A 19965-nucleotide genomic window follows, 5' to 3' on the forward strand; every position below is an offset into this window, starting at 1 on the left:
CGCTAGGCATTGCACGCACATGTAATTAAATAAGTTGGTTCCTGCCTCAAAGAGCTCCCATTTTACCACATAGTGAAAGCCACCAGGGGGCTGCAGCAAATGAACAGGAGGGCAAGGGCCTGCTAACTGTGCAGTGGATGGAGGGGAAGAGCCGGGATTGGAGGTTGGTCAGGCAGAGCCTGCAATGCGAGAGAGGGACAAGAGAGGTGGAGTGTGAAGTGGACAGAGTCAATGACTGAGATAGTGGAGGAGAGAGGAGAAAGGGCAAAAGGGGTTTATGTTTTCAGGCTTTTCTGTGCAACCATGAGGGTAGAAACTTAATTAAAAAAAAAAAAAATGAAAGCTGAGATTTTCATCTGGTTGCCTGACTCCTGGAGCTGGGACGGTAAGAAAAACACCAAATATAAGAATCATGAAACCATGAGTGTTGGCAATACTGAAATGTATCTGTATAAAGTTCTAAGTCATACAATTGCTTTCCTCCCCCTCTTGCAATACCTTTGATAGCACAGAAAAGTTTCATTTTTGCTTCCTTGATTGGAAAGTTTCATTGGGGGCAGCCAGTGTCTCAGCCGGGACATATTACGTACAGAGCAGCAGGGCACAAACCAAGAAAGGTCCTGCTTCTTGTTAGCAGGACAGTGATTCTACAAAGCCCAACAAATACAGATCCCTAGAAAATTCTGAAATGTACAGTACAGTTAATTTTTTTTGTTTCTCTTTGTGATTGGAGGATTTCTCTGTGTATCAATATAGTCATCAGTGTGTCTCCAAATGTTTAACTGGAGGGGTGTGACACCCTCATGGTTCCCTCATCTCTATACCCCTGACCTCCCTCTCTTCTAGATGTGTTGGTTCTGCAGGGCAAACAGGAGAAAAATGGTGAAAACATTTTTGTCTCAAGTTTTTTAACACAATCACAAAGCCAATCTAAGGTGTCAGAAGATGCCATTTTAATATAGTCTCTTTTCAGAGTAGAACTGTATTATAAAATAAGGATTTATTTTTTCTAATACAAAAGGGACTTAAAGTTTCAAATCTGCTATTCAGATTCTCCTGTGTTAGCTCCTCCTTGGGTTTTTTTATGGTACATATTTATTGGATCTCTCTTGTACAGAGTTCTATCAAGTCTCTCTAAATTGTCTCACTCTATAAGCTCCATTAACTGAGTTATCTCTCTGCTCTGTTTTATCCGTGGTTACCAAGCCAGTGATAGTCAATGACATTTTAATGTTAAAAAAAAATCTACAACAGCAACTTGATTTCTATTGGCATTTTTAGCAATCAGGTTTCTAATGTTTTATTACAATTAAATACCATCATATTTCATGTATTACACACTTTAGAGACCCATTAGTGAAAATGAGGCTCACTGGGGACTTCATTAAGTCCCCAGCAGCTTACATCTCCACACTGCCAGCCTGTCTTGTAGGAGTACTGAACGTTGTCATTCTGACTGGCACCCTGCATCTAAATGTATGAAAAGCATGTATGGTGAAACTATTGACAAATTTTTCTTGCCGTCCCTTTAAGGCAGAAGCATTCCCAGGGCCTGCATTGCTGGAAGTTTGAGGCATTGTTGGAAAGTTTGGAGGTTTATTTTAAGAATGATTGTTTTATTCCCTGGTGCCGTGTCTGCTTTGTCTGGAAAATCTGGTCCCTGTGAATGGCACAAGTATGATTTTTCATCAGCAGACTGCACATAAAGTGCAGGATTGTCCCTTTTGCTGTTGAAAGCCACAAAAAGGGACACTGTTTACTTGGAATCTTCAAAGCTTCACTGAAGTTGTCTCACTGGTGGGCTCAGTATTGACCACCTTACACCTGCACGGGAAGGGTGCCCTAGAACAGTCCATGCGAAGGCTGTGAACCGCTGATATCCAGGGGCAGCACTTGGCTATACTGCTTGGAACAGCTTCGCCTGTACCTGAGTCTCTAGGGAGTAGGATCTGCAAAACAGTTAATACAGGCTTAAGCCTGTATTAATGTGTGCATGTAAATAGGATCCCAAATATTATATACATGATATATGAGAATCATTGCACCCAAGACTAAAGTCCTACTGCAGAGAGCATGAAAGATGACAACTGTTTAACACACAGGTAATATTACACAAGAGTTTGGGCAGGAAGTGAAGAACACCATGTTCATTTGAAAGGACAGTGGCAATTTTAGGGTCTGTCTACACTAGAAATGCTACAGCAGCACAACTGCAGTACTTACTACAGTGATGAACAGGATTCTTCTGTAACTGTAATAAATCCACCTCTCTGAGAGATGGTAGCTGGATTGATGGAAGAATTCTTCTGTTGACCTAGCAGTGTCTACACAGGGGCTTAAATCAGCTTAATTACATCACCCAGGGTGATGTAGTTAAGCCAACCTAACTTTGTTGCATAAACCAGCGCTAGTTCCTTACATGGGAATTTGGTCAGGACTTTGCTACCCTAGAAAATGCATGGGATCTTTAATGAAGACAGGTGGTCAGAACCTTGATTTTGTGTCTCATCCAAAAGTCTTGCTCACCTGTGGTGATTTTCATTACCAGGATTTTACAGCCTACTTTTTCTACAGATATCTTTTTTGTTAATGTCTCGAACCTGAGAAGAAAAAAAAAAGGATTGTAAAGCAAGAGAAATAGGCTGTAATCCTAGTCACGGTATATCAAGTTCAGTAATGCTCAGACATGACATAAGTGCTCAGAATTTGTATATGAATAAAATTAAGACTTTTCTGGGGGGAAAAGGTACCTGACTGTCAGAAAAAGGAATGTAAGCTATAAAATCCTGTGAAAAATCACACAGACAAGAGTTAGACAAATGTGCTGTCTTTACTTAGCAAAGAAATCACAGAGGGTATGCAAAAACAGAACAAAAATGACACATTTTTACTTGGTTCAAAGGCATTATCCATAATAGCATCTGTGATGTGTCTGCAATAAAAGGGTGTAAATTGGAATTTACATAGCAGTTTTTTAGAAATAGGCTCTGACTCAGAGTCTTAAATTAATGTCTCCAATAGAAAGAGTCAGCCAATACTAGAGGAATGTTACAAAAGACACATTGTGCATACTGAGATTCACCTGTTCGCCCTCCTCTGGCTCCTGTACCTTTCCATAAATGTCAGCCATCATTTGTAATGAAAACTGGAATAACTGGATTTGGAATCCCTTGGTACGTTGACCTTTGTTTGGAAAGTTCTTCTGAAAGGTGCTAGATTGAGAGCCCTAGAAACAGAAGTCCTCTATGTTTCTCTCCCTTAGGCTGGAACTAATGGGCTGTTCCTTGTCACTTTCTATTCTTAAGTAGATGGATTCTTCTGCAGGTTGGAATTTTGGCTCCTAAGACTGCATCTGTTGGCGTGCACCTTGCCTACATTCCTGTCTTCCTTCTACGTCTCAGTAAATGGGACATGTCGTCTGCTGCTGTAGAAAAAAAAGGTGGCTGCGTCTTCCCAAGAGGAAGGCGAGAGAGAAACATTTCTAGGCTATGTCACTGGGTTGTCTAAATCAGAAATGCAGTTTTTCTGGTGCCCTTTACTGCTAACCTCATTCTCAGCATTGTAAATAAGTGGGATTCCTCAAGATCCACCAGGCTCACGGCTGGATGGTCTGATGGTCCAGTCTGCATGGTACTACAGGACTGGAATCAGGCCTGGTTTGCATCTGTTCTTCTTCAGTCCCTCCTTATTATATACCTGGATGGCAAACAAGCCAGGACCATGGACCTTCCCTTTCCTAGAAAAAATCTGCATGATGCGGAGAGCCATCTGAGACAACCAGGCCCTGGCTGAAGATCTAGCTGTGGAGGTACCAGTTTTGGGTGAGTTTAAGGATAAGTCAGATTCCCTTATACTCAATGAAACTCCCCTAGACCTATTTATACTCACTCTACTCATGTGTAAGAAACACAGGTTGGCTTAATTTTTACACACTGAGGATCTAGAAGAAAGTATAAGTTAAAATAGAGGCAACTACTTTAACTTACACAGGTAAGTCAGATGCAAGAGTATGTTAGGCCAGCTTAAACTCCTTGACACACTGGTAGATTTGTTTGTAATTAGTGGTAAGAATTGACCAAGGAGGATTTACAGAGTATCACTGACAAGGTAGACCGGGAAAGCTGAAAATTTGGAGTGAAGATCAGAACAGAAAAGACAGAAATTATGGCAATTGGAAGACAAGAGAAGGAGATGAAGATCAAACTCAAAGGCAAAGAACTAGAAGAAGTGGAAAAATGCGTGTGCCTTGAAGGACTAGTATCGAAAAATGGGAATTGTGAAGATAGCATCAAAAGAAGAATTGGACTAGCTGCTCCTGCATTCAAAAAACTCTGCAAGAGCTGGAATAATAAAGACATTTCAATGACAATAAAAAGCATATATATGAGTAAGGCTCTGCTTAATTTGCAATATTCCGTAAATTGTGGAACCCACAATATTAGGCTTTTAATTAGCTTACTTTGCACAGTCCACAATTTTGCATACATTCTGAGGTTTGCAAAAGGCTTTTTTCCCCCAATAGTACAGTAGAACCTCATTTATCTCAGCTGACAATGGCAGGCTCAGGCTGTCAGCCCCAGGGCAGCGGGGTGCCTGGTGTCAGCTGGCAGGCGAGCTCCAGCTGTCAGACCTGCAGGTGGCCAGGGCTCCGGCTCTCAGCCCCGTGGACGGCTGGGGCTCTGGCTCTCAGCCCTGTGGGCAGCTGGAGCTCCATCTCTCAGCCCCACGCATTAATGATTGTGACATAGTTGCAGCAAAATGGATGGTTATTAAAAAAAATTAGCAGTCATAACATAATACGTGAGTGTTTATATTGTTCTAGTAAATTTTTCTTGAACAAATACATCATCTCTGGCTTTTCCAAATTACCATAATTAATAAAGATCCATTATTACTTTTCCATGTCTTATCTGCAACTCAGCCGAAATCATTTGTCAGTCATCCCCTGATTCAACGGGGGCCTTGTACATGAGACAGTTGTGTCAATACTGCTTCACGGGTTGGAATGCTAGAATATGAGGGAAATCAACGAATGAAAGATTATGATTGCAGACATGAACTGGGCTTGGGGAATAATGAAAGTTTCAAGACTGCAAAAAATAAAAAATGAAGAGATGAGAAAATGGTGTGGCCAAGAATTAAAGCTGTTAGAGAATATTCAAGAAAGATAACTGTGATGGTTTTGACAGATGTCAAGAATAGATTCCCAAAGGATAGCATATATGGCAATATACACCTAAGTGCAAGGACATAGAAATAGAGGAGAACAAGGATGCATTGGGTAGATACAGTGAAGAATGACATAGAACAAAAAAGTTTAAATATGAATGGAGCAGTGAGGCTTGTTCAAGTTAGAAAGCGGTAGAACGACTTAATTTGGCCCCATCATCAGCCTGGTGTATGGAAATCAAAGAAGAAGCAGCAGTGATAAGGGATTCTGAATTAGTGTGACACCTTTGGAGACCTCACTCATCACCTTTGAATGTAATCTTCTGAGTCTAAAGGAATCTAAATAAGTTTAAGGGGGTCGACTCAGAGAGACTGAAACAACATTCATTGCTTCTGACCTAAAGTCAAGGTTCTCATCCAGGTTTCAGAGGTGCTCCTCAGAAAGAACATTTTTCCATGGAAGAGACTTAGGTCAGCTGTCACTTCTGGCAGAAGCCGCCACTTTCTAATCACAGGTCTTGGTGCTTTTTGTAGCATACCATGGAGTTCTCTCACTCCCTCTCTAGGAACCACTTCATTCCTTTGTTAGTCTTGCCAAATCTAGTGAAAATAAAGGACTCTGAATCGAACACAGGACTCATTCACAGTTTTGTATCAATATACTTAGGAGCCCTCTTCGACACCAAGTTTGCGACAGTCCTTCCATCAGAGGAGCATATCTCTAAAACAGGACACCTGGCAAATAAAATTTGGTTATCTCACCAATCTACGGTGCAAAAAGGTCTACATCTCCTGGGTTATCAGATTCTCATGAATGTAACCGGTCCCTTGGGTCCATTGCCACTCCAGACAAATTATGCTGGCCTTACTATTCCACGGAACCCAAAGATTGGTGACCTTGGTGCAAAATTTCTCTGATATGGAGAGTTTGATATCTCAGTGTTTATTGGTGTTGCTCTTAATTAATCCCCAGTTTATGGCAATTGCACTGGAAGCCAGCGGGAAAGGCTGGGTTACATCCTTTATCTCCCAGTCAACTGAAGACACATGGTTCAGTACAGACTTCAGAATGTTTTCAATGGCTTTGTGCAGAGCCTTTTTAGCGTCCAAGGACCAGGTAGTCAATTGCCTTTTGTGACTCCAAATGGAAAATGCAGCTTTTGTAGGTTGGGAGATATCCAGAGCTAGGGAGGCGTCCACAGCTGGAATCTGGCAGAAGTTGCTGCGAAGTTGTTTTGTTGGGTAGAGCTGCACCTGCAGGCTAGTCATGCATTCCACCTAGCTGGACTCCTAAACCAGCAGACAGATTGGCTCAGCTATAGGGCTGTCCCTTTCAGATAGTGATATAACTCAATGAGATTTCTTCATTTTGATGTGTTCATTCCCTCTGAAGCATCTGGCATTGGCCACTGCCAGAATACAGGGTGCTGGGCTAGACGAATCATTGGTCTGACCCAGTATGGCTGTTCTTACTTTAAACCCAGAACACAAAAAAAGAATCCCTGTTATAAAGAACCTATGTCTGTAACTAAACGTGGGTTCTCCTCTTCATTGCCCTGCCATGGGCTTCAGTGACAACCTAGAAGTACCTTGCCCAGATTTCCATGGCTCTTTAGTCTTTGACCTCTCTATAGAGATCATGAATTAATGGCATTTTTTATATTTTTGCATGATACGGACAGCAGGCTAGCAGGCTCTGAGCTAAGATGAACATATCATTTCTCATAGGCCACCATACAACTATGATATATTGATGACTTGTTAATCTGTTGAAACCAGTGACGTAGAGGTTAAGCATTCTGTATCTCGTTAACAAGTACCATGAGCTATCCATCTCCCACAGGATCCATTAGCAGTTTTTACTTTTTTCTTAATTTCCCAGGATGATGGGCAAAATAAATTATCCACCAGTTACTTTATACCCAAAATCCTTATCTGTTCCAATCTTTCTTCATGTGTTTTTTCTTTTCTGGAGTGTTTGCTCTCGCTCCCCTCCTTCCCTAATCTCAGCCTCATCAAATTTTGTTCACTAGCACATGACAATCTCTGGAATTTTATACAAAGTAGCCTTAACACTGCCCCAGTACCACACTTCTTTCCTTTCCTCATCCTAACTGTTTCATTTCACTGAAACCTTCTATATTGTTCCAAGCCTTTTTGTGCTCAGTTTCAGCAGTTCTCCCTCATTTCATGCTGGCTACATTTGTAAATTGTGTATTGATACAGTCTGATGTCTGTCTTGATATCCAGAACAAACTATCCTATCTTTTACCCCTATCTTCTGGTCCGGTTAGATGTTTGGAGAATTCAGGCAAAGTAGTGAGAACAAACTTCAATAGAAAGTGTATTTGTCTAGCTTTATTTACCTAGGCTGGTTATATTTTGCATGGTCTATCATAAATCAGGATCACTACAAAGATGGCAATTACACTTACAGTTATGGATTAGAAATAATTTGATGATAGGAACAGACCTCTTGCAGTGTTCTAAGCCTTTATAACATTCTTGTATGTTTTGCTGTTCACTTTATATAGGTTTTGTATGTTTCATTAAAACTTATAGAACATGACTATGTTTGTCTTTTGAGTTTGATTTCATGTCTGTGGTCTTTTACGGTATGTTTGCAGTGGAATAAAAGACCCACGGCATGACTGCGGCTGGCCTGGGTCAGCTAACTTGGGCTCACCGAGCTCAGGCTGCGGGACTGAAAATTGCTGTTAGATGTTCAGGCTTGGCAGAAGCCCAAGCTCTGAGATGCTGCGGCCGGGGGGAGGGGGTAGAGCTTGGGCTCCAGCTGAGGTCAGACATCTACACAGACATCCCCACCGCCAAGGCCCCGTGAGCCCGAGTCAGCTGACCCAGGCCAGCCACAGGTGTTTAATTGCTGGGTAGATATGCCCATACTTTTCATACTACTTTGAACTGCTTGTGCGAAATGAACATTGGCTGGAGTCCTGAACCTTACAAATATTTCCTTATGTTTTAGATCATCCTCCAGGTCTTCAGAACCATTCAAGACTTCGAACTCCTCCACCTCCACTACCACATGCTCACACGCCAAATCAACATCATGCAGCCTCCATCAACTCCCTAAACAGAGGGAACTTCACACCACGTAGCAACCCCAGCCCTGCTCCTACTGACCACTCTCTTTCTGGAGAGCACCCTGCCAGCACCCAAGAGCCAGCCCATGCTCAGGACAACTGGTTACTCAACAGTAACATCCCACTGGAGACCAGGTAGGTTGTTTTTAGTTGTTTACAGTATTCTATATTCAGTTTAGTGTATTCCATAGAAAAATAGTAGAGAGACCAGGTGGGTGAGGTAATATCTTTTATTGGACCAACTTCTGTTGGTGACAGAGACAAACTTTCATGCTTACACAGAACTCTTCTTCAGGTCTGTGTAAGTGCAAAAGCTTGTGTGTCTCACCAACAGAAGTAGGTCTAATAAAAGAGATTACTTCACCCAGTTTGTGTCTCTAATATCGTGGGACCAATATGGCTACAACAACACAGTATATGTGGAAAAATATGTCTATTTAGTGAGTGGTTCAGCTTGTGAACTGTTGCTTAATTTATGCATTCCAAGTTGTATATGTTATTCCTTGTGTCTTTTATTTGGACTAAGAGAACAGGAAATTGCTCTGCTTCCATCGACTGAAAATACCATTATTATTAACAATCGCTTATAATTTCCCCCCCCCCATTTAAAGTTGAAACCACAATCATAGATTTAAAATGTTTTTTCTTAATGTATTTTCTTCCTATGTGGTGGGATAAATCAATACCCTATTTGTAAAACTGAACTCAGTCAATATATTGAAAAGAGCCTTCTAGCTGTGCCGTATCCAGCAGATATAATTGTAATATATAATGTAGGAAAAGTTGATCTAGTTAGACCTAATGGGAAAGGGGGGAATATATTTCTGCATTTTACTATCCTACGGTATTGCTTCAAGAAGTGTAGAACACTGAATAGTGGCACATGAGTCAATTAATATTGCTTCCATTAGCTTCTCATGTTCTTTTCCACGTCTCCTACCTTTCTGGTCCTGGATAATTGTATGTCTCAGTATTGTCCTTGTTTATCCTGAGGAACTTGCTCTGTTTAAAATGCGTTTTCCTCATAACATTGACTAAGGTTTCAGCAAATCTATCAAAGGTCCAAGAATGAAACTACCCAGTTTCATGGAAGTGACGGCGGGTGGTCTTATTTGGATTTACATGTAGACAGTATTAAAGTTTTATATTTATGAAGAAGTAAACTTTCTGTAAATTAGAAATGGTCTGTAGATCTGTGTGGTACCTGGTAACAGATGTGCTCCTAACTTGTCCTAACACAGTACACACACACAATGGATAATGTGTAAAATTACCACTGTTTGCTTGAAGAACCAACAAACATAAACTTTTATGAATTCAGTTTAAGAACAGAGTAACAAGAAGGCTAAAATGAGGGTCAGATCTATCTATAATGCATATAGAGATTTACCATTGGACCTCACATAGTCATAAGTTGATCCATACCCTTTGACTCTCTGGGATTTTGCTGACATTCTGGATATTACTGAATTAATAATAGTATCCCCTGATGGTTGTGCATGCTCCCTGCCATATTCCCCTGCAGGATATGCTACATACCCTTAACTACTTGGCTAATGAAAAGGATGCTCCCTGGCATTATTTAATACTAGCCTGATTGGCCCTTCCTCTCACCCGCTCATGATATTTTGCGGCTGCAGCTTCTGAATAAGAGATGAGGCAGCCAACTCTCTTGCCCCTTTCCCACTGCTTGTGTTCCGGTGAAGAAAAAGTGAAAACACACACACCTGGACACACCCAATCTCTCTTGCAGAGACACACCCACATACAGTGAATCCTGAATATGTGCATGCGCTCACGCTAAGGGTTCGTCTAGACAGTGAGGTAGTGCGTGGCAAGCTGGAGTATAAATCCACAGCATGCTAGGCTGCTGCGCACTAATTGGTTGTGTGGGCCCTGATACCACACAATGAAAGTTCCATAGTGTGCTTTGATCTAAGCAGAGTAGATCAAAGTGCTGTAGGGAACTTTTACTGTGCAATAGCCAGGTCCACTTGGCCATTTACTGTGCTGAGTTTACACCTATTGCTGCACACTATCTCACCGTGTAGACATGCCCTAACATACACTGTCTATTACAAACAAACATGCACACAATTTTTCCAATTCACTAATTCTCTGCCTTCCCCACCAAATCTGTTGGCTTCTAAGCTGGGAATCATTATAGTTCCTCAACCCCACTTCCTCACAACTGGGCCTCCTCAGCAGTTTTGACTCAAGACTTCCCCTGATGGCAGATGCCTCTCCTGTTAAGCCTGCAGAATTGCCTCGTCATTCTCCAGAGATCACGCTCTACCATTCCCTTTGCCCAAGGAGAGAGCCACTGAAGCCCCACTTTGGTCTCAACCTTTATATCTGATTCTCCCCCTCCCTCAGGCATATAAATTCACTTAACTGCTTCAGTTGGGATGAGTAACCCATCAGGATAGATTCCAGACAGAAAAGAACATTTATTAGGTCTCAACGCCAAGCTAAGGGCCAAATTTGTCAGACCATTGCATGTATGGACTCTCACTGAGATCAGTGGGAGCGCTGTGCATCCACTCTAGGGCAGAATCTGCTCGGTTGAGTCACCAAAGCTGCACTACCGAGAACATTGTTTTTAAAGCAGGTGTATGTTTTGATATATCTTGGTAAGAGCCATGTTTGCAGGTGCCTCTGAACCTCCAAATTATGTCCCAATTCAACATTTTTATGGCATTTCAGGGTAATTGATTTCTAAGGGACAGACTGATTAAGACCCAACAAAGAAGCTGTCCCCAAAAGATTAGGACAGAACTACATGTTAGTACTATAAATGTGACTTGGCCACAGCTGCAGTAATTTTATTAGGGTACAAACTCTGATGCATATATACTCAGGCAGTGAACTTTACAACTTGTTTTTCTATTAAGGAAATATACATCATAGCTTATTCTAGGCCCAATTCTGCAATCCTTCTATGAGTAGTCCATTTGATTTCAGTGAGGTTACTCCAGGATCAGGCCCTTAGCTATCACGGCTATGTAGGGGGCCTAACCTATTTTTAAATATGCTCCTTCCATATTGTCTCGGGGTTTGAGTACATAATATATAATAAACCAGGGGTAGGCAACTGATGGCACGCGTGCCAAAGGCGGCACGTGAGCTGATTTTCAGTGGCACTCACGCTGCCCAGGTCCTGGCCACCAGTCTGGAGGGCTCTGCATTTTAATTTAATTTTAAATAAAGCTTCTTAAACATTTTAAAAACCTTATTTAAAACCTTATTTACTTTACATACAACAATAGTTTAGTTATATATTATAGATTTATAGAAAGAGACCTTCTAAAAATTTTTAAATGTATTACTGGCACGTGAAACCTTAAATTAGGTTGAATAAATGAGGACTCGCCACACCACGTCTGAAAGGTTGCCGACCCCTGTAATAAACAGTATGAAAATAGTTAATATCAACTAAGTCCATAACTCCTAGAATAAACTGAGCCAAAAATGATAGCTACCTTGAATGGTAGTCAGGTCTAGCAGACTGTACTCATTTTAAAAAAAGAAAAAAGTGGGGAAAATACCTTTCAGTTGATTCACCACAGTCAAATTATGCACATTGTTAGCCTATATAACCATGTTGTTACAATGGCTTTACTCTTTCCCTTCCCCCTTGCTATTTGTTACACTTCCTTGTTGCATCTTGTATTAATTTAGATTGTAAGGCCTTTGGAGGAGAGGTCTTGTCTTCTTTTGTGGACGTACAGTGCCCTAGCACAATGGGGTCACCAAATCTACTTGGGGTCGCAGGGTACCTGCTGCCATACCCAAAATAAATAATAACCTGGCTTTGTGGGATCAGTGGTGTAACCTCAGAGATAAAGGCCCTCCCCTGAAAACATCACGCTTCAGATGTCCAAATCCATGGACCATGAGGGAGAGCGAGCGAGCGAGCATCAGAAATCTTAACAATTACAGTGATGGATGGAGAGAAAGAGAGGTGGTCTGTCAGGTATCTAGAACCAAGACTATGCCCCCTGTTAAACTGAAAACTCTGACACATCCTTAATTATAGCATCACTACTGCTCCATCATAATAGGTCTGGTGAATGTCTCTCCAAGCCTGAAGCAGCATGTTTTATTTGCATATTACTTAACTGTCATAGCCATATCGGGGAATTCATATTATTGCTCTTAACCAGACTAGTCATCTAGAATTTACTCACAAGAAGAAGTCTTTGTATGTAGGTTAAGGCTTTCACTTGCTTCACAAACTGCTGTCATTGTTACTTGATCATGGATGTCATCACACTATACATTGACATTGTATAGAAAACAGATTATTTAGTGTGCAGTTATGTAGCTTCTGATACATCAGCTGGAAGAACATTATATTGCCTTTATGTTTGGTTATGACCAGTGTCACTTGAGAGTTTTCCAAATAAAGAACAGGTAAAAGATTCTGTGCTGACTAGTAATTCAGTTGGACAGCATCAAGATACTATTGTTCCCCCACTAAACAAACTATTTGGATAATAAGATATGTTGTAGAGATAGTGGCAACATAAGAAAGAGAGACTGCACTGCATGGAGGATTAGTAACGTGTGGCTCATCTCCATGTGGCTCATCTCTGACATCCACAGATCTTCGCTTTACTTCTGAGAGAGTTCTGAGAGACCAGACACCGTTGTTCAGGTTTGTCCTTCAGACTTGAAAGCAGAATTCTTCCTGCTATGTACAGTAACTGTGTAGATTCTTCCCACTGCGAGAATCTAGCTACTTAGGGATAAAAAAGATCAGCAACTAGTGGAATAATAAATAAGTAAACCACAAAAAGTTCAACCGCAAGAGGTTCAAGTTCAGATAAATTAATCCAAGAATTAAGACCTTTGTATAGAAATATGGTATTGTGATAATCTCATGTCAAAAATGGAACTGTATTTCTGTTGAATATCTATTTTTGTAATTCCGCATTCGCCAGCACAGAGAGAAAACATAAAGAGAAAGCTATATCTTTTAAACAGAGACCAGCGCAAGCTGGAAAATGTGTATACAACACTGGATTGCAAACCTCTCCCATCCCAAATTTGAAGGTGTCTGGTTTTGATTTTTAATAACATTGAGACTATTAGCAGAATTCAGATCTGGGTTCAGCTTTTGAATGACCTTATCTAGGGATGTTCAGAGTGGAGGGTTGGGTGGGGACAGGTTCAGTTTAATGCAAAAATTAACATAAATGCAAAGTATAGGTGCTTAAATCTTACAAATACTATGTCCATGAGAATTTCTTATGTTGCTGGAAGAGGAGTCCCTCCTCACACCGCCTTCTTCCCTCTTTTTCTTCATTTCTTTTTCCTCACTCCTCTCTCCTTTTCCTCTACTTCTCTTTTCTCCACTTCCCCTTCCTTTGTTGCTTTAAAAGCAATTTATTGTATAAAAACATCTTTGCTCAGCAGTGAGATCTTTGCAGGTGAGTAATTTCTCCCCATGCTTTCTCTGTTCTTTATTGCTCCCTTTTTTCTCTGACCTCTCCTTTCTGTTCTGGCAAATGTGACCTTGCAGTGAGCAAATAAATGCTAGCTGAGATGGCCATTTGTTTGGCACAGCTGTAGCTTCAGGACAATAGTAGTCCAGAGAATTTCAGGCTGTAAGCACCGAGGACCAGATTATAGCTCCTTGACTCATGTTGAGTCAGGATTTTACTCCAGAATGAGCAAATCTACCCAGAGTAAACCCCTACGCAGATTAAGTAAGGGGCTAGAATCTGGCCCACGGTAAATGAAGAGTGCAGTTGTATAATAATGGCCAATGTAGCTCAGTGTGTGGCTGCTCTGTTCCTGATATGCATCAGAATCTCACATAACCCAGTGTTCTCTCCCATTTCATTGACAATTCACAACTGAAATACATGGAATCACCAGTTTTACACAAATTTTAACTATTCATGAACCTTTACTGATTACTGTGTTGTTAGATGCCTTGCCTTTTATCCATTAAAGGCTCTGTGTGCGAGTGTGTAGCTCAGGGATAGGCAACCTATGGCGTGGCACGCAGGCTGATTTTCAGTGGCACTCACACTGCCCGGGTCCTGGCCACCGCTCTGGGGGGCTCTGCATTTAATTTAATTTTAAATGAAGCTTCTGAAACATTTTAAAAACCTTATTTACTTTACATACAACAGTTATTTAGTTCTATATTAGAGACTTATAGAAAAAGCCCTTCTAAAACCGTTAATATGTATTACTGGCACGCAAAACCTTAAATTAGAGTCAATAAATGAAGACTCGACACACCGCTTCTGAAAGGTTGCTGACCCCTGGCATAGCTTCTTTATTACATTGAATGAAACATCCAACTTTTCCTGCATTCTTGGGGAACGAGTGGAAGCAGTAAATACTTTGAGATGGGTTGATATTTCCAGTGCTATGTCTCAGCTCAAGCATGTTGATCCACTGTACTAGAAAGCTATGAATATGAATCACATTTCTGTCACTGGGATCAACTGCAGATCTGTGCTGTCAGTGCAGCCCATAGCCAACAAAGGCAGGGGCTTGAACTAAACAAGTATTGGCATTAGCGAGAAGGAGAGATGAAAACTAAGGTTAAGGACACTTCATAGAGGGAGGTTTGCATAATGCGGCAGTACTGAAGTTTCCCTTGGTATAGCCTGCTACCTGAATACATCTTTTGTGACAGAGTTCACCACATGCCTCTCATATCCTGTAAGCCCTTAATCCTGCATAAGTGATAAAGTGTCACTGTGCTGATGTGTCTCTCTTCTTTAGTCTTGGCTTGGGAATTTACTGAAGTTTCAAGATGCAGGCTCAGATTTACTTTTGATGTTTGAAAATAGAGAATGGCAAAATCAGGGATGGATTTGATTTTGCAAAAGATGAGAAGGATGTTCTTGTGTCTGGTCTTGTGGCACAGGGCTGCAGGCCAGGAGGTCTCTGACCGACTGTGGAACCTTGGGCACATTCCCCTGTCTGTGCCTCACTTTCTGTAAACTGAGACTTAAGGCTTTGTAAAGAGCTTTGAGATCCTTGATGGTGCTACAGACGTTCCAAATGTAATTATAAAGCATTTGAAGTTGAGTGGTTGGCTCTGGGTCACTCCCAATCCCCCCCCCAACCAAAAGTATTAAGGAGTTTAGGATATGTGACTCTGGATTTGGTTAATCTCCGTATATGTACAAACAAAATTGGGAAGGAGCAAGACTTTTTTCAAAACCCAAACCAGGTTATTTCAGACTGAGGTGCCATTTGTTTAAGCTATCCACCACCCCATTATGAGAATTACAGATAATTTAGTCCAGTTTTTGCCGCTCAGTAATTGAGAGAATGTTTATTTAAAATGTGCATGTGGAACAAAACCCAGATATCTCAACTTCTATATATCAGACTAACATTGCCTCACTAAAATAAGTAAGAAGGTTAGAGTAATTCAGTTGTTAATTACCCAATTCAAAGTGCAAAGTAAGGATTTAAACAAAACAGAGAATCCATCTGGTTAGATGCTTGGCTGGAGATATGTGATGACTAAGGATTTCCAGAGACTTCCCTGACAGTCTCTGCTTCAGCCCCTGGGCCTGTAGGACTCTGGAGCTGGTAGCCAGTGGGGCCCTGGCAGGGTTCCAGAGACAGGCGACAGGCGACAGAGTCCTGTGGGGGCCCTTCTCAGGGTTCCAGCGACGGGCGACACTCTCTCACGGGGGAGGTGAATGCCTCGGGCGAGCGGCTGGGGGTGTCCCATTTTCTTTTTGGGAAATATGGTCACCCAGCAGTTCCAAACCACCACTGGCGGAGGGGCAACCCCACAGCTCTCTGTCACCACGGTGATGAGGGAAACCATGGAACCACAGCAGCAGAAGTCACAGACAGGTCACGGCTTCCATGTATTTTTGTTTATTGCCCGTGACCTGTCCATGACTTTTACTAAAAATAACCATGACAAAATCTTAACCTTAGTGATGATACAAGATGGAACCATGGTATTGATGGTATTTGGGTAGTGCATTCATTCTTTGCACAGAAACTGACACTCATGCACACTCATTATTGGAGTACAGCTTTGTTAAATTAAGATTTAGTCTTTTGATTCCAGCAGATCAAAACGTTTCATACATATTTTTCTGCATTGTCAGCAAAATAATAAAGAATGGACATAGACATAAAACCCTTGACTTTATATATATATATGTATATATATGCACACAGGGATGTGTATGCATTCATATATGTGTGTGTATATGCATATTTAGAAGTGAACATTCTTCAATGCTGTATATGTATATGTGTAATGTCTTATACATATAAATATATGGTCCATCATTCTAATTCCATGCACAACTGCACTATAACCATTGTGGTTTATACGATCACACTTCATAGATGCATGACTCACTGGCTTCATTCATGTTTCCATATGTATGTAGAAACATAGCAAAGCAGACATTCCTAGAGACATTGCAGGACAACCTCATTGAGATGGACATTCTCACCTCCTCCCGACATGATGGTGCTTACAATGATGGGTATGTGACACTTACGTGGTCTTTCTGTTTACTGTACAGTCATTATGATCTTTGCATGAAAGCGTTTGTCATTTCAATGATGTTTTAAGGGCAATGCCATTTTTTACCTCTTCTAAGATAGCTTTAAAAAATGAGATTCCTGAGCTTGGAGCACAGCATTCTGTACATATTAATGGCACCCCCATTAATATGCTGATGATCCATAGCATCTCATTGGCTTTCTTTGCTATTTTGAAAATCATTTCACTAATAAGATGTATCTGTAGCAATTTACAGTCCTTTTTGAACTAATGTTACTTGCATTTCAGTGAAAACTTTAAACTATTATGAGGCTGGCTGAACAGTACTGCAAATGTTAAAATGATATTTTCCAGGTTCATTGCCTTACAAAGGTACAGAAGTATCTTTTTGACACTGATAGCAGTGATGATAGGGCATTTCTTTAAACCCAGGCCTTTGGTGTTGATTTAACATCCCATTTTGATGATAACCATCACTTTTTTAATTTAACTTTTGATTATATACCTTTTTAAGTTATAAACTGCTTCTAAGAAGATTACACATTGCACCGAACCTGTATGACATGCTGTGTGTTAGTGGTTTCCTAATTAAATAATCATCATCAGCTGCAATACTGCTTGTTATATTTGTACACTGCAGATGCCTCTTCAGTGAGGACCAAATAAATCGGTAGCTAAATAAAGCAAAGAAATGAATTAATAGTGGAGACGCTGCTGCAGAATTAAAGTTTTAACATAGACGAATAGTGGAAATAATGAGTTATGTTCTAGCAACCATTATTTTGTACAGTTAATTAACGGGTTTGCCAGAAGTAGTATAAACATTGTTCTGAAAGAAAATCCACATCCCTTTATACTGCACAAATTGTGCCATGACTTTTCTTCGCAGCAATGTTTCTGCATGTGAGAGTTGGTCCCTATTATTACGTGTGTCTTTGAGATGGAAACCTCGGGCCACATGCTTGACTCGCTTAAACCAGCATAACACTGATTTATCACTGCTCAGGATCTAGCTCATAAAATCATGACTAAAAATACTAGCTGCATTGGGCCTGATTCTGATCCCACAGTGGTGGAATTACTCCTGATTTACCCTGGCCTAGAAATAGGAGAATCAGGCTTACCACCCAAGCTACTACTGTTTCTCCCTCCTGTCCCTTCACTCCTGAAGAAAATCCAGGAATAGAGGGATTCCGGTGCCTTAAAGCTCTCAAGAGCTTTTCCTGAAAATTGGAATTTTCATTTACAGTTTGACCCAACTCCCATAGAAGTCAATGGGATTCTTTCCTCTGACTTTAGTGAAACATGCTCAATGTCCTTACATTACTGTCTCCCATAAAACAACTAGGCTAAAATATGGCTGCCGTCAAAACTGTTGGGATGGAAAACTGGGGACACTGTGGCAATTTTGGCACCGTGAAAGGACTCCCTTGTCCCCATCTCCACACAGCAAAAAACAAACAAACAAAACAAAGCTCTCTTGCAGCGATCAGTATGTTTGAATAAATTTTCATGCTCTCCCCCACCTTCAACTTGCTCCCATTAAAATTCAGTTGAAAGTTTCACTGGGAGCGGGATCAGGCCCTCAGTCCTGCTTGAGTGAACTGATCTGTCCTAGCTATGCTTGGGATCTCTCATTTCACTGTAATGTGAGCTTTCCTGTGAAGACATCTCTTTCTGTCAAAGTGTTCTCTGCAGTATTGTTGGCACTGTGACTTTTTTCCTTTACTCTGTGTGACTTGTCTGTTTTTTATTCTTCTCTTCTGTTCATGGCATCCAAGTATTTACAAAACATTGTGTGAAGCTGCTTTCTTCACTCCGGAAGCAGCCACCGTCCTTAAGCTTTGAATTCTGCCTCTGCTTTTATTTTCATGAAGAGTCACCTACTCTTTGTCTTTCTTCCCTCAGGCACTTCCTGTTTAAACCTGGAGGCAGCTCTCCCCTCTTTTGTACAACATCGCCGGGATATCCCCTGACGTCCAGCACTGTGTACTCACCTCCCCCAAGACCCCTTCCCAGAAGTACCTTCTCTAGGCCTGCCTTTAGTCTGAAGAAACCCTATAAGTACTGTAACTGGAAATGTGCTGCTCTGAGTGCCATTATCATCTCAGTCACGCTAGTGATCCTGCTTGCTTATTTTATTGGTAAGCATATTCCACTTTTCAGCCTTTTTATCCTCTACCCTCAGTGCCAGTGTTGCTAACATTTGGGAACTGCAAGACCAAGTTGGTTACACCCATAGTAACTAACAAGTAAGGCCTCTTGGGGCTTGTCTAGATGGAGAGTTAGTGTGTGGCAAGCTGAGATGTAAATCTACAACACGCTAGTCTGCTGTGCGCTAACTGGCTGCATGGACCATGCAACTGCGCACTAAAAGTTCTCTAGTGTGCTTTGACACATTCCAGTCTCAAATAGCAGCAAGTCAGTGTGCACTAGGGAACTTTTAATGTGCAGTTGCTGGGTCCACATGGATCATTAGTGCGCAGCAGGCTGATGCACTGTGAATTTACCCACCAGCTTGCTGTGCACTAACTCTTTGACAAGCCCTGAAACCCATGTAAGCCCATTGACTTTGGTGGGTGTTGCAATGCGGGGCTCATTTCATTAAATAGTACCGTCAAGGTTTAATAGAACCTGTTCCATATGCTGTATGTAAAGAGTTTGAATTGTTCCTTTTCTGCTCAAGAAAGTGTTGGAATCAGCTAGAATGAGACAAGCCCTCCTACAGTAAAGCATAGTAACAAGACTGGGGTCCTGACTGTGCTCCCATCAAAGCCAGTGGGAGCCGAGTCAGACTCCGAATCCTGAAATGTTGGCTCTGTTCTTACTCCGGGAAATTCTCCACTTGTCTCGGAGCTAAATGTTGCTTGTCTTACACAAGTAATTTTATTGAAATTAATGGAACTAATTGCATGAATGAGGAGAACAGTCTGGGAGTTTTAGTAGACTGAGGAAGTAGTTCAAGGGCTTTCGCTCAACATTTTGAGGATTAGTGGAATAAATTAACTTTGAAATACAGAAGATCTGGAAAATTTGCTGTCCTGTTGCAGCTGTGCAATGACATTTTTGTTTGAGTTTTGTCTGCAATTGGTTTCCTGGATTTTTAAGGTTTCAAGTGCTTATTGCAAGGAGAAACTGAACTATTAAGGTGAGAATAGTATTCCTCAACTTCTA

General features: G+C 41.2%; 1 protein-coding gene across 7 annotated transcripts in view; it reads left to right on the top strand.

Annotated features, from left to right (window-relative positions):
* TENM4 (teneurin transmembrane protein 4) overlaps positions 1–19965 on the top strand; it is a 971473-nt gene that overhangs the window by 703832 nt on the left and 247676 nt on the right. For all 7 annotated transcript variants that reach the window (XM_075061790.1, XM_075061784.1, XM_075061786.1 and 4 more), the window contains 3 exons: positions 8156–8408; positions 16673–16771; positions 18700–18935. In XM_075061790.1, the coding sequence (XP_074917891.1) occupies positions 8156–8408; positions 16673–16771; positions 18700–18935 (588 nt within the window). The remainder of the gene's footprint in view (positions 1–8155; positions 8409–16672; positions 16772–18699; positions 18936–19965) is intronic.

The sequence above is a fragment of the Chelonoidis abingdonii genome, chromosome 1 (genome assembly GCF_003597395.2).
Source record: "Chelonoidis abingdonii isolate Lonesome George chromosome 1, CheloAbing_2.0, whole genome shotgun sequence".
Taxonomy (NCBI): domain Eukaryota; kingdom Metazoa; phylum Chordata; order Testudines; family Testudinidae; genus Chelonoidis; species Chelonoidis abingdonii.